Source organism: Pangasianodon hypophthalmus, chromosome 12, assembly GCF_027358585.1.
Source record: "Pangasianodon hypophthalmus isolate fPanHyp1 chromosome 12, fPanHyp1.pri, whole genome shotgun sequence".
Lineage (NCBI taxonomy): Eukaryota > Metazoa > Chordata > Actinopteri > Siluriformes > Pangasiidae > Pangasianodon > Pangasianodon hypophthalmus.
In genome coordinates, this window is record NC_069721.1 from 705,366 (window position 1) to 720,290 (window position 14,925).

A 14,925-nucleotide genomic window follows, 5' to 3' on the forward strand; every position below is an offset into this window, starting at 1 on the left:
GCTACTCAAAGGTATTTGAGTCACACCTACTTTTTCAGCCTCAACAAGCTCCAGCCATCATAAATTTGGCGGTCCATGTCCTGTAATAACTTGTAAATTCTTTCTGGTTTGAATAGTTATCTAACGAAGTGGCAGGCTTGCATTTAATATACACACCTGTTCCCGCAAATAACAGGGCTGATTCTCTGGTTTCTTATTGTTTATACATATTACTGTACTAAAATACACTTTTTTTCTGCTAGTATGGAAATTCAGGAGGACCGTTGGTGAACTTGGTAAGCCAGATTTCATTCTTCCATGATTTCCATGTCAATATTATAATAGACAGAAGGTGGGTGAGGTCAGTGCTACTTATATATGTAACTGTTGTTCTATGAACCCTGGATAACCACCAAGGGCAGTGCGAATCACCTGGATACGTTCTTGTGTGTGTGAATGCATGCCAAGACCTTCCAACAAAGTCACGAAGTGATATAGTATTTGAATCAGCAATGAGAGACCCTGAAGTTGGTGGGGTAAATGCTTCTTATGTATTTAACTAACCTTTTTTAACCTTCTTGCCGAGTTGTTTGGAGATGCCACTCTCATGCCAATGATGATGTTAACTTCATAGAACCTGGAGAAAATGCACAGTGATGCCCAAATAGCAGCAACACTAACTTCCTGGAGCTCCAGGGAGAGGAGTGGCATAGAGTGGCATGTTTTAAAAAGGTTACAGGAGGTCCAGCTCACCTATTGGCCATATTGTTATCTAAATAGTACCGTAAGGTCTGAAGCAGGCACAAGGAACACTTTGCAGGCTCACCATCTTGATACACTGCAGGGCCAATTGATTGATTCACATAATTCATATGACCATGGGCAGAAACCCTGGGTTCAACCGAAAGGTCACGCCAGAGTCATCTGGCAGAGCATGCAGTTCTCCCACTCAATTTGATGACGTGATCTCTTTCAGAGACACTCATTTCAGTTCGGCAACTTGCATTGGCTTGCACGGAGGGGCCTTAAGACAAGGAAGAGATCACACAATAGGCTCTTGGGAAAATCGTGGCAGATGGATACATCTCGTGAAAGGTCAAAATAATTTCCTGAGCCCCCAGAGAGATACTGTGCATGGTGCTGTGGTGTACTGCAAAGGTCTGTAGATGGGGATTTGCCAATGTCTAGCAGTCCCTGAAGAAAAGTTAGTGTTTTGGGAATCAGGCAATGCAGTGTATCCAATCAGTGATTTGGAGCATACAGGAGCATACAAAGCCTGAGTACTCAAGGGTCTTGCGTTCATGGGTATTTCCTGGACTGCTAGGTTGAATCCTCAGTTTGAGATTCATTTTAAGTGGCCAAACCTACTGGCACATAGAAGTTAAAGGTTAAAGCTTTGGGCTCCTGCTTAAAAAGTTGTGAGTTCAAGTCCTGGCAGTGCCAAACTGCCACTGTTGGGTCCTTGAGTAAGACCCTTAACCTTCAACTGCATGGTTGGAGGCCTGTTTCAATTAAGTCATTTTGGATAAAAGCATCAGCCAAATGAACAAATGTACTGTACTGTAAATGTGACCTTGCTGGGGTTGCCATCCATTTGGGACATCAGGTGTTCCGATCAATACCAAAAGCAGTAGAGGAAACCAAGGTCTTGCCACACAACCCAGGGCCACTCAGTGGCATAACTCATGAATTCTGTACAATGTGGTAAGAGGAGGAACTGCATATAGTAGATGGTCAGGTCATCCTTTCCCAATGGACTGTGCAGCTCCACCAGTGAGGTCCACCTGTGCCTTGCCAAAACTCTGAGTAATGTTACTTTTTCACTGCACCACTGTTCAGCCCCAGTAGATGAGTTGCTCTCAGTGAGGCTCACCATGAATGGAAGATTCCCTACTTGAGGTGAGGGACACCCTGCCAAGGCCTTGTGTGAGTGGACCAACATGTGGCCAACCATGCAACCACCATATTGCTCCCCAGCCCGTAATGGAAGAATCCATGGTGACTATCTCTCTCCGATGAGGCAACTCTCCCAAGCTGCCAACTTTTGTTGGAAAAGTCTTATGTCTCCAGCAAGCAAATTAGAGATTAAGACACACTTGGTTAACCACATGATGTATCATGAAGGATTGAGGGGTCCGTTATGTGGACAGAAAAAACATCTCCAGTCTCAGAGCTACATATTACAGGAAAACCACCAAACCATGCTAGTGGTATGTAGCCACAGGCCTGCTGGTTGGTTAGATAGGGAGGGATGTGGAATGCTCTGAGCGGATAGCACAGATGCAGATTGCCTCCCGGCAGTGGGAGAATAATGGGAATACCTGACTCCAGCCCCAGTGTTTGCAGAATCCAGCTAACATAGCATATAGAACAGCAATGAAAAGCCTCACAACCATTATAGCAGCATGTGGTTACAGGCTAATTGGTCAACTAAAGGCATGGGATGTGAAGTACTCAGAAGAGAACCCGGCCCAATGGTAACTGAGCAGCAGCACAGTGCAAATTGGTAGAGCAATGCTACCGAAGGAAATCCAACTCGAAGCTAGCAGGTATCCGAGAGTACTGTAGCTTATCACTAGAAAAGCACTAATGGGAAAAAATATATTCACCATGGCAGAACAGATGAGAGGAGGGTATCACTAGCTTTGGATGACACCAGATTTTCAAGTCTATATGGTGTACAAGGCAAGAAGAATGGGGAAGATGGCAGTTGTAGTTGTAAATACAGCATCATACATGACGTGGTTGAAAGGTCTAGAAGAGATGATATAGGGTTGATTTTCACCGCTCCTGGCATTTACCGACGGTGAAATAGAACACGTTTTCAGCCAGATTGTTGTGGTTGTGTAGTGTTGTATGTGTTTATGATTTTGTTTATGTGTGCGTGTGTGTGTGTGTGTGTGTGTGTGTGTGTGTGTGTGTGCGTAGGATGGAGAGGTCATAGGGATTAATACTCTGAAGGTGACTGCTGGGATCTCCTTCGCCATTCCCTCTGACAAGATCCGCCAGTTCCTTACTGAGTCTCATGATCGACAGGCCAAAGGTTAGAGACAAGGACTAGATCTGATCTTTTCTTTGTTTTCCCCTGCTATATACAAGTAGCTCTCCTCTTACCAACAGTAGAAGTGCTAGTCATGGATTAGTACTATTATGAGATCTGATAGACGTGAAAAATTTCTAGTTTGGCTGAAACACAGCATTCTGATGTGTTGATTTTTTTTAACAGGAAAAAACACCACAAAAAAGAAGTATATTGGTGTGAGAATGATGAGCCTCACCCCAACGTGAGTGGAACCTCTGTAACTCCTGTCCTGAGCCACAGTACTGATTTTAATGTGCTTCTACCAGCCTGACATCCTGAGTGCCTAGCAAAATAAAGTAATAAAGCTACAAAGTGATTAATTTATATTTATACCACAGCGCTGTTGAGTTCTGATTGGTCAGAAGGTGTTGATTAATTTTCTATAACAGCAGCTCTGACAGTAGCGCAGGTTTATAATTAATGCGCTCGTTCTAATACGTTATCGTTTCTATAGTAACAGCTCATTCACAGGGACTCGTACAGTGGATGATAAACAGATAATGTATATTAGTTGATATGGTGAACTTTTCTGTAAGGAGACGTTTATTTAACCTTTATGGAAGGAGTCTCCAGTGTCAGAGGTAAAGCTGTAACTTTAAGTTTTCCGACATCTTCAGGACAGAGGAGCTTCTTTGCGGTTTCTCTGTAACATGCGTAACAAGCTGCGTTTGTTATATGAAGTTCTGCTCATGATGTTAACACAAAAGTTGAGTGAGTACCTCAGGAACTAACTTCAAACTTCCCTGGATGTTAGAAGGCAAAGAATTATTAAAGCCCACACTCTGGACTCTTAATATAATACCGTACACTTCCAAAAGCAAAAAAGTGGGTATGCTTATTAACATTATGGATCTCTTGATTCTCTTGTAGTCTTGCTAAGGAGTTGAAAGGAAGGATAACCGATTTCCCGGACGTCACCTCTGGCGCGTACGTCATCGAGGTCATTCCCAAAACTCCAGCAGAAACGTGAGTAGATTCTAGATACAAAATACTTTCCACTCCCAAGCGTGCATGCGTAAGAGCAGACGTGGGAGTGGATAGTATTTCCGTAGATATTGTCTCAATTACTGTCTGAAATAAAAGATGAGATATATGAGATATTTAAAAATAGATATTGTTATGTATGGCTCAGATGTGATGGAGTGGGTCAGCAGGACATCTATTACCAGCACGTGACAAGTCTATCATCTCACATGTAGTATGTTGCTTGTGGGCTTGTGGCCTGTTTTTTTTTTTGTTTTTTTTTAATTCTAATGAGAAACGGTAATAACTTAAAATAGAATTTATCTTGAAATATAATTAATAAATATTAATATAACTAATTAAACTAGTTAATTTATTGATTTTGAAAGTCAGTTGTGTGATTTACGTGTTATGCGCTCGGCTTCATACTAGCTTCATTCTCAGATTAGATTAGCAAAACGAGCCAACTGTGCTAGCTACGTGCACTCACCAGAGGCATCGATGATCTCCGCTACTTCCTTCCAAACTTTTTTTCTTCCTAACGTCACTATACACATTAAATCAGAGGTCGTAAATGGGAAACTAATTGCAGTAAATGGGAACTAATTGCAGGTTGTGAACGGGGAACTGTAGAGATGTCGGACCACACGCACTATAGAATTGTTCTGAGGAATCATTTGAGCCAGTCGCTTGGATTCGTCGCTTCACCGTGTGGAACCCAAATTTGCATAGAATGTAGAAAATCTGAGCTCAAGTGATACTCAAGTGACTCCATGTCGCACACATACACAGAAAATGAACGCTCATCTGTCGCTTTGTTGCTTGCTAGTGTGAGTGTAGAGTAAGAGCTCAGGGTTCAGTTGGACCTCAGTGATACCGGCCCGTTCCCAGGCTAAGCACATGAGCAGAAATAAAGAAGTAAAAGCTTGCTGTAAGGCCCAGTTAAGTCACGTCATTGTGCGCAGGCTTGGCTCGTCTCTGTAATGAAGTCATACGGTACATGGTAATGACACTCTGGAGCAGAAACGGCAGGGTGTGTGTGTGTGTGTATGTGTGTGTGTAAGCCTGAATGCCACTTCCTGTTTAAAACTGAAGTTACCACATGCTGAGGGAAACCATCTCTCCATGTGGTTAGTGACATGACTGTGAATGAAAATGCTTTGAGGCCCAAAAAAACCCTAAATTTTATGTTTTTGGATGAAAGAAAGAAAGAAAAGCGAGGGAGGATGATGTTGGACGTTAGATGTGTGCAGATCGCAGCAGGCGTGTCTTTTAGTGATGGGAATTCTTTCTTTCTTTCACTCTTTTCAGTGAGTCAGGACATTTGACTCAGTTCACCAATAAGATTCAGCCTCTAAACAGCTCACTGTCCTTTGGGCGGGCACACACACACACACACACACACACACACACACACACACACACCTGTTCTACTCAAACTGCTGCTAATGCTGCTGGTGTATTACATGCTCTCTGTTTGTTAGCTAAGCTGATGTAGATTAGCTAAATTATAAAACAATGTTAAATAATGCTATTAGCTACGTATCAGCTAATCTGTATAAATAATGCTGTTAGCTAGGTATCAGCTAATCTGTATAAATAATGCTGTTAGCTAGGTATTAGCTAATCTGTATAAATAATGCTGTTAGCTACGTATTAGCTAAACTGTATAAATAAAGCTGTAAGATAGGTATTAGCTAATCTGTATAAATAATGCTGTTAGCAAGGTATTAGCTAAATTGGTGTATAAAGTTTGCTAGCTTAACTGGTGTACTTTAGCTAAACTGTAAAAATCTGGAATATATACTGTATATATAGAATATTAGCTGTATATTAGCTAAACTGGTCTAAATTAAATCCACCCTTATGTAGTTTGTTGATGTACTTTATCTAAGGTGTATAAATATTGTTATTGATGTATATATTAGCTAAACTGGAATAAATTCTCCACTGTATAAGTTATGCTAGCTAAACAGCAGTACTTTAGTTAAACCTAATGAATATTGCTAACATGTTCATTCGTCGCGTCGTAGCGGAGGTCTGCTGGAAAATGACGTCATCATCAGCATTAACGGCGAGCAAATCGCGTCAGCCAGCGACGTCAGCGCCGCCATCAAAAAAGACAACTCGCTCCGCATGGTGGTTCGGCGAGGAAACGAGGACGTCATCCTCACCATCGTGCCTGAGGAGATTGACCCTTGACCTCTCGTCACGTCACGTCACGTCGCGACCCCCTGCTCTACTTTGAGCTGGTTCTTAGCTATAAAACGAAAGAACACAGACATTTCACGGAGCATGGTGTATCTGGAGCCGTGTTCATTTTGTTTTAGTCATTTTTTTAAATCTTTTGTCTTAGTAAATCCCACAATATTTAAACTTTTGAGATCAGTACGCTGAAATGTTTACTCTTGTTTTTGTGTCTTGCTTCAAAACCGTCAAATCTGCAGTCTGCCATTACTCAGTTAGGATTATTAAAAAAAATCATGTATCAGATTCTGTTTTTAAAGTGAGGAACTCTTGGCTGTGTATTATTTTTATGTACATCAGCGAAATTGTTGCATTTATTAATTATTTTTGTGTTTATACTCATATATTACACTTCACATGAGAGAATCCGAATAATAACAGGATCGTGCTGGAGAAACGGAGTCTTATATCACACTTATATCACAAAATTTAAAGCTGCTTCATTCCTGAATATTTGAACATTTTATGAATTAACAGATTTAACACGGGGAGCGTCTCCGATTAAAACTAGCATGAACTGTCGGTGGAGTTTGGTGGAGATCCATCAGAAATGTACATTAGCAATGCTATTGATTGAATATTCCTGTTAATTCAGGCTTTATAAGCAGGATTATTGACTGATACATCAGGTTGTTAATGTATGTATGAACATGTACAGAACAACAGAGTTGATCTCGCAGCACACTAACAGGAAACATTAAAAATAAAACGTTCTTTTATTTGGTACTTGGACTTGTTATTGGTATTCTCACTGCACAGCTTTATCCTTTTGATATACTTTATCTTTTATTATTACTCAGTCAATTTCAATATAAATGCTGCAAAAGATGTTTTGGTGTCATTATAAAAGCTTGGTTGGAAAGATTACGGTAACAAGTAGCACTCATGGTGAAGGTGAAGGATGAAGTTCTCAGGGACATCGTTATTAAACGACACTACAGAGCCGTAGCAGAGACAACAGGTTCCATAAGATGCATGAGGAAAGTTCATGGAGCCACAACTCATCGTATCTGAAGCAAGATTTCCCAACACGCTCTCAGACTAATAATAAGGAAGGTAAGAGAGAAGCCAATAATCACTCGAAAAGAGTTGCAGGACGACCTGAAAGCAGCAGGAACAACAGATACACAGAGAACAACGAATAAGCAAAGAACTGCACCACAAACATCTCCAACACCTCACGCTAAACTCCTCTGATTAAAAAAATAAGCACAGAGATGCATGTCGAAAAGTATTCAGACCAATCAGAGCTCTTGGGAACAATATACTCTGGTCAGATATAAGACGAATAGAAGTCTTTAGCAATAATTCAGCTCATTGTGTTTGGAGAAAGAAGGGTTGATTGTAAAACAGCATACCTGCAATGAAGCATGGTGATGGGAGCATCACGATATGGAGCAGCTTCTCTACAAACAGTCCTAGGGTATTACACTTCATCCAAGGAATCATGAATGGAGTACTAATTATTTCTTACTGCCAACAACGGCTTTGCAACAAAGGAGTTTTTAATAATAGCTTTTAATCATTTTTTCTTCTCCCGATCAATTTTTGTTTTTTAAGCATATCTTTGTTTATGCTTATGAATACATAGTTTTTTTTGTTGATATTTATAAGTACAAAGTCAAAAGACACTATGTGTGTAGTGGATTATATTTAGTGTGTAGTGGATTATGTGCAGTGGATATATGCACTGAAAGTATATTAAAAAACAAAAACAAATGTGTCCAAATATTTATTTCTCGTCACTGTAATTTGGATTATACGCCATGAATCTACACGTAATAGTCCATGATAGTGGAGGGAAAAATCATTATAGTTTAAAAAATTATTTACAAATGCAAAAAAGGAAAAGTTGCATAAATTGCTAAATTAGTTCTGGTGAAAACACTTACAATTAGAAATGACATCATAAGTTGAATCCTGTGTGTGGTTTAATAACGGTCACATGATATAACTCAGTATAAATACACCTGTATTTGTGTTATTACGAGAAAAGCATCTTGTTACGTGAAAAGAATCTTGTTATGAGAAAAGTATTTCGTTATGAGAAAAGCTTCTCACTGTTACGTGAAAAGTATCTTTTTACGTAAAGAGCATCTCGTTGTTACGAGAAAAGCATCTCGTTATTATGTGAAAAGCATCTCGTTACGTGAAAAGCATCCCGTTGTTACGTAACAATCATCTTGTTACGAGAAAAGAATCTTGTTGTTATGTGAAAAGCATCTCGTTGTTATGAGAAAAGGATGTTGCTATTACGTGAAAAGCACCTCGTTATTACATAACAATCATCTTGTTACGTGAAAAACATCTCATTGTTATGAGAAAACATTACGAGAAATGCATCACATTATTACTACATTATTCTTAGCAAGTGAAATATCTTGAATAAAGGAAAAACATTTCTCACTGTGAGATTATTATATAACAGATAGAGGATCATGAAGCCTTTTTCTAGACAGATTTACTGATTTCAAGCTTAAGTTCTACTGGCAATCTAATAAAGAGAAATATGAAGAGGAATTAAAGGGAAATATGAAGATATTTTTACTTGGTAAGAGATGATATTGTGCAGAGTAATCTTCACAGCAGAGATTTGAGAGCGTGATGATGCTGTGAGTTAAACTTTTCCCGTTCTTTCACTGAGACTCGCCTGGTTTTCTTCTCACAAACTCTCCAACCTCAGCGCAGTGACCCCTGACTGCACCGAACATCTGCACTTCTCCAGCTGTCAGAACCCAGAATTTTCTGTAAGCTAGGTTTTTTTTTTTTAATAGGCAATGACGTTATTACAGAAGTCAAGAACCATTAGAGTAATTCAGTGTGTTTTCAGAACCTTCAGGGCCGTAACCTGGATCAACATTTCACTGAGGTTCACGTTCCAGTTAATGTTCCACAACGTGTACCGCACCAACTGCTAATCTTCATAGTGTCAGACTTCATTTCTGACATACTGCTCTGATTCTCGGTGTTTTTTTTTTCTTATAGTAAGCTATAATCTGGCACTACACTGCAAAAAATGAAAATATTGTTCAATTGTTCTATTGGCAGATCATTCTGCTAATTCCTCGCATTTATTTCTAGAATGTTCTGCCAGTAGAATAAGAACATTTAAAGCTTGAAATGTGTCTATACATGTCTAGACATAGGTTTAATAATCTCATATTTGGTTTATTGTCATCTTGTAATAGATAATACTACATCAATGTGACTATATTCACTATTTTGCTTATTTTGCACTACTCCATCAGCTTCAACATGACTTACAAGTTCCTGAAGTTCTAACCGTATGTTTTATGTTTTTTATATTTTTCCCCCTCCTTTAAGAAACTTGTATATTTTGTAAAGAGGCCAGCCGGGTCTTCGGTTTTTGCTGAAACAGTTGGACTTCCTCTGCTGCGTTCTGGCTGATCCTTAAAGACGTGTGGGTGTTTAATTGAAGAAAAACCTCCTGCTGTAGATCTTTCTGTACATCTCCACCCATTACCCACATGACTTTAAAAGCTTTGACCTTGAAACAAATCCCTTCCACAGCCCAAAAGTAGCTTACTGTTAACCTCAACTCTTTGACCAAGCTACTCACTCGTGACACGAGCTACTGAACTTGTGATCTTCTGATAATAGGGAGAACGCTGACTAATACAGGCAGAAAACTTCCTTGTATGGATTTCTGTATGAAATTGTATGAAATGTTAAGTGTGTCGCTAAAGTGGGTGGAGTTTGCAGGCATATTTTTCTCTCAACTTCATTTAAATTATATCTAATTATTCCACATCAATGCTGAACAAGTGTTTGTGAACAAATTAGTCAGTAAAATTGCTGTGTTGTTAGAGGAATAAACCATTTGGGGACGTGCTGTTACAGGAAAATTAATCAACGTTTGGGTGGTAACAGTAACGCTGCTTCATCACACCACCCCGTCGCTGATTATTTTCCTGCAACAGCACGTCCCATCGTGGTTTATTCCTCAGTAAAACCGAATCCCAGGCAGAATGACGTTAAAGCGGAGAACAGCGAGGAGGGTTTACGGAGCAGTTCCAGGTCATTGTTTGCTTAGAGCTGAGTTGGTAAGTTTTCAGAAGTCTCATAGTGTGTTTGTTCAGCTGTGGTGTCTTGGCTTCTACCCCAGTTCCTCTAAGTGAGCTGTCCTCTTTTTTTTTTTTTTTTTTTTTTTTAATTCCAACACAGATGCTGGGATACTCCCAAAAAATCCGAGCTCAGAGCCATGTCATTAATCAGCACAGAACCGCACCGAGTTCATGCTGTGCAGACGCTGTTGCCAAATCTGTTCAGGGAAAGTAGTTCATGAGTGCTCAAAGAGCTGCTACAAGACAACAGATGATGTCAGAGAATCATTTGCGTAGAATCATCATGATCATTTGCATATGAAAAACTGTTTCATGGTGTAGGATTTTCTGAAGACACTTAGAATAGAATAGAATAGAATAGAGTTGGACGTAGGGAACAATGGTGATCAGTGATTGGTCGTTGGGAACAATGGTGATCAGTGATTGGTCGTTGGGAACAATGGTGATCAGTGATTGGTCGTTGGGAACAATGGTGATCAGTGATTGGTTGTTGGGAACAATGGTGATCAGTGATTGGTTGTTGGGAACAATGGTGATCAGTGATTGGTTGTTGGGAACAATGGTGATCAGTGATTGGTTGTTGGGAACAATGGTGATCAGTAATTGGTCGTAGGGAACAATGGTGATCAGTGATTGGTCATTGGGAATAATTGTGATCAGTGATTGGACGTCAAGAACAATTATGATCAGTGATTGGTTGTCGGGAATAACGGTGCTCAGTGATTGGCTGTTGGTGTTACAAACTGGTTGTAAGTCAGTTGAACCTGCTTTCTCACTAGATTTGTTGTTAGGCCGTTTTGTGAAATAAAGTCACTAAAGAGGTCTAAAAGGTCTCTAAAAGGTGTGACTGGAAAGGAAGAATTCTGGGAAACGTAAGAGGAACTCTGTGTCTCAGTATAACCACGTTTTAATGTTTTCTTTTTTTTGTCCTTAGTTCTCCAGTTGGTTTAATGTAAACCATTAAGTACAATGTCAATGAACAAACACCTCAAACAACAAGAACATGATTTAAACCTTTTTAAGATCAGATCCCAGGAGGCTGAACCAGCGCACGCTTTCGTTTTCGGCCAAAAGAATTCGACAGAATGAACCGAATCAATCAGGCGTCTTGGAGTGACGTTCTGGTGTTCAGCTTCAGCCTCCTGGAATTCAGTGCCATCACTGGGTTAAAAAAAAAAACAACATTTCTTTCACTGAAACCGCAAACCAGTTAAATTCTGATTAAAACACACGTCAAGCTTGATAAATGTGTTTACAGTGAACATTAGCAGCTGGAAAAGCAGCACTGGCGATAATGTTGACTCTGAGTCGTGTGAATTATTAGCTGTGTGTCCATCACCGTCAATAAAAATTAACACACAAGTGACCAACAATCGTTAAAAACCTGTGGTTCACCTGTTCAAACATTAGAAACGTTATTTCTCAGCATAACCATTAAAGTTTCAGATGGTTTTCAGGAAGAATCCATAAAGGTTAGCAACGATCCGTTCAGCCAAACTGTTAGAGAAGTTATTTAAATAAATCCCGTCCTCAGAAGCACTCTGGCTCGGCTGTTCCCGGTGAGCAGGTTTACTGCGGGTTCGATGTGCTCGTGAGGAGCGCGAGTTGATGTAGTGTGAGCTCCAGTCGTTGCTGAAGAGCATCCAGGCGTGTGTCCATGTGCTCCTTCAACCTGTTCTCCAGATCCTGCATACGCTTCTCCACCACTTTCTCCAGAACTTTCTCCAGACCTCCGCAGCACATGTGATCCTCACTGCCTCGCAAAAAAACACAGCAAACCACAACTTTAATAAAGAGTTCAAACACAAATACAAAAAAAAAAAAAAAATCAGCTGGAGGTCACATCTAAGATCCAAGAACCTTAAGAACCTCAAAAGGGAAGAAAAATAAACTGCTGGTGACTCACCGCTCTCCGTTCGTCTTCTTCTCTGGTGAGGTCAGAGCGTCGAGGCGGAGTTGTGTAACCTGACCACACACACTCTGAAGTATGGGAAGAACATCAGGGCTAACTGGACTCCGGTTCCCACCCGGACCACCTGCTACAGCATCTGGGACGCCGCTCTGGTTGGCACGGAACGTTCCGGACTGATGTCCAGCAGGTGCCGCGGCGCCATCAGAGCCAACATCTCCCATCGCTTTAGCCCCTTTGGCCAGGCACGCTAACGTGCCGCCGCCCATCAGCAGCGGCAAGAAGCCACCGAGGACGTCGGCTTTGTTCTAAAAAGAGAACGGAAGGATATTTGGCAAAAGTCAACTTAATAATTAGCGGCTCGGCCGTGTTTCTCTTGTTTCCTATTGGCTCACAGCACGAGGTTAAATAACGACAGCACAAAGGGACAGTAACCGCAAATGCGTCTTTTCTCAGGTGAGATTTATTTGTTGCTTTGGCTAAAAAAGCAGGAAAGCTTTCAGTGTGTCCTGCATCACATCTGTACGGTGGACGCTCCACAAAAAAAAAAATTCGCTTGTAAGCGCTGGTGTGGTCACGTCTTCTGTAAGGAGAACATCGGAAAAAGGTGACCTGCTCTCTGGTACTGACCTTCTGCTGAAACTGCACCATTTCCATGAGGTTCTGCGCCCCGGGTGAGAGGGTGGTGCCCATCTCCTGCATCATGGCCTGGACACGATGAAGGTCGATGCCAGCAGCCGGACCGGGCTGGAGCTCTGGACGCTCCGAACGGAACCGCAGTCCCACAACCACCTGACGGATCCTGACGGCCGAGCGGCCGCCGAGAGAGAGCAGCTGCGTGGAGACACGAGAGCGACCCGTTAACGTGAGCTCCTGCTGATCGGGGATCAGTTCTGCTTTTCTAAATAAATAAACGATAACTAATACACACTGGTCTCAGGTCAGTTTATTATATTTATTTAACTGATCAATGCACGAGAACACGCCACTACAGAGAGAGCAAGAGAGATCAGAACGGGACGTTTTGACAAAAACACAATATAAAATATCGTCAGGACGTATAAATTTAACACAACACCTGCTGGAGCAACGCATAACCGCTTCGAACTCACGTATATGATTTATAATCAATAAACTCCTCACTAATGGTTAAGTATTAAACAAAATGTTACACGACAAAACTGAGCTGAATTCTTCTGATCTACTGCATTAACCAGTTAACTGTCATTTCCTTTACAACAGGAGAGAAAGAGAACGCAAATTATTCCAAATCATGGCTCTACTGTTTATACACGGCGGCTTGCATAAGTATTCACCCCCTTGAGTTAGGATTATAAATCACGAATCTACACAAAATATCCCATAATATATTGACGAGACTGGGAAATCGATACAGTCTGAAAGATTAGCTGTGATTGTGTAAGTACTTGTTCATCCCTAAAAAATAAGTTATTTTTATAAAGACACGTCAGATTTTTACCTCACGAATGAAGAGTTGCATCATTTCGACAGTAGCTGAGTTTATAGCTCGGAGTTTATTGCTCTGTTTTGCCCCCTTGTGGTCTATCTGGGTATCACGCTTTATTATTATTTTAATCTTTCAAGTCAATTAGAGTTCACAAGATGATTTAAATTCAGAACACAGATCCTAAATGCGGATTAAACCTGTATCAGGTCCCCGGTTTAGACCATGATTCCTGTGTGTTCATGAGAAGACGAAGAGACAGACGCACCTTCACTTCACAGGACGCTAGCGGAGATTCCAACACCAAGCGGCTCCTGTAGAAGAGTCTTTTATCTTCACCACTAGCATGAGAAGGTGCACGTTAAATAACTCACATTCGGTGTGTATGTGCTGGATTAAAAATAATAATAAAAATGATCCCTTCATGCTGAAGTTTTCTGCTAACAGCCCGGAGGTTTCTCCGGCTGCGTGTTTATTAAGGCGCGCACCTGCTTTGCTGCCATCTTGGATCTTCCTCGCCGCGGCTTGTCCCGCAGTAATCTCCGGACAGAGAGTAGACCTCGACGGTCCTCGCCTCGCTCACCACCTGCAGGCTGCTGATGACGGCGCCTGAACCGGGTCGACACAGCAGCGTGATGACGCACGGCGAGGATTCCTCCGCTCGCTCCAGGAGCACAGGCTCACACCTGGGAACAGGTGATCACATGATCATCAGCATCATCATCATCATCATCAGCATCATCATCATCACACCAACACACACACTCAGCAGGTAAGGAATTAAAACAACTCCTTTTAGGAAAACAATCAGTGATGTGGTGATGAGTGTGATGTGGTGATGAGTGGTGATGAGTGTGATATGTGGTGATGAGTGTGATGTGGTGATGAGTGGTGATGAGTGTGATGTGGTGATGAGTGGTGATGAGTGTGATGAGTGGTGATGAGTGGTGATGAGTGTGATGAGTGGTGATGAGTGTGATATGTGGTGATGAGTGGTGATGAGTGTGATATGTGGTGATGAGTGTGATATGTGGTGATGAGTGTGATATGTGGTGATGAGTGGTGATGAGTGGTGATGTGGTGATGAGTGGTGATGAGTGTGATATGTGGTGATGAGTGGTGATGAGTGTGATATGTGGTGATGAGTGGTGATGAGTGTGATATGTGGTGATGAGTGTGATATGTGGTGATGAGT

At 41.3% G+C, this 14,925-nt stretch overlaps 2 protein-coding genes across 2 annotated transcripts in view; one reads left to right on the forward strand and one right to left on the reverse strand.

Moving 5' to 3' along the window:
* The window catches only part of htra1b (HtrA serine peptidase 1b), a 29,457-nt gene extending 22,460 nt beyond the window's left edge, over positions 1-6,997 (forward strand). The window contains exons 5-9 of the mRNA XM_026928163.3: positions 243-275; positions 2,908-3,022; positions 3,206-3,263; positions 3,932-4,027; positions 6,058-6,997. Of these exons, the coding sequence (XP_026783964.2) occupies positions 243-275; positions 2,908-3,022; positions 3,206-3,263; positions 3,932-4,027; positions 6,058-6,226 (471 nt within the window). The 3' untranslated portion in view covers positions 6,227-6,997. The remainder of the gene's footprint in view (positions 1-242; positions 276-2,907; positions 3,023-3,205; positions 3,264-3,931; positions 4,028-6,057) is intronic.
* A 4,248-nt stretch (positions 6,998-11,245) lies between these two features.
* The window catches only part of c12h10orf88 (chromosome 12 C10orf88 homolog), a 6,279-nt gene continuing 2,599 nt past the window's right edge, over positions 11,246-14,925 (reverse strand). The window contains exons 2-6 of the mRNA XM_034309261.2: positions 14,219-14,416; positions 13,999-14,071; positions 12,896-13,099; positions 12,263-12,573; positions 11,246-12,109 (exon numbers count right to left, since the gene is read on the reverse strand). Of these exons, the coding sequence (XP_034165152.1) occupies positions 11,926-12,109; positions 12,263-12,573; positions 12,896-13,099; positions 13,999-14,071; positions 14,219-14,416 (970 nt within the window). The 3' untranslated portion in view covers positions 11,246-11,925. The remainder of the gene's footprint in view (positions 12,110-12,262; positions 12,574-12,895; positions 13,100-13,998; positions 14,072-14,218; positions 14,417-14,925) is intronic.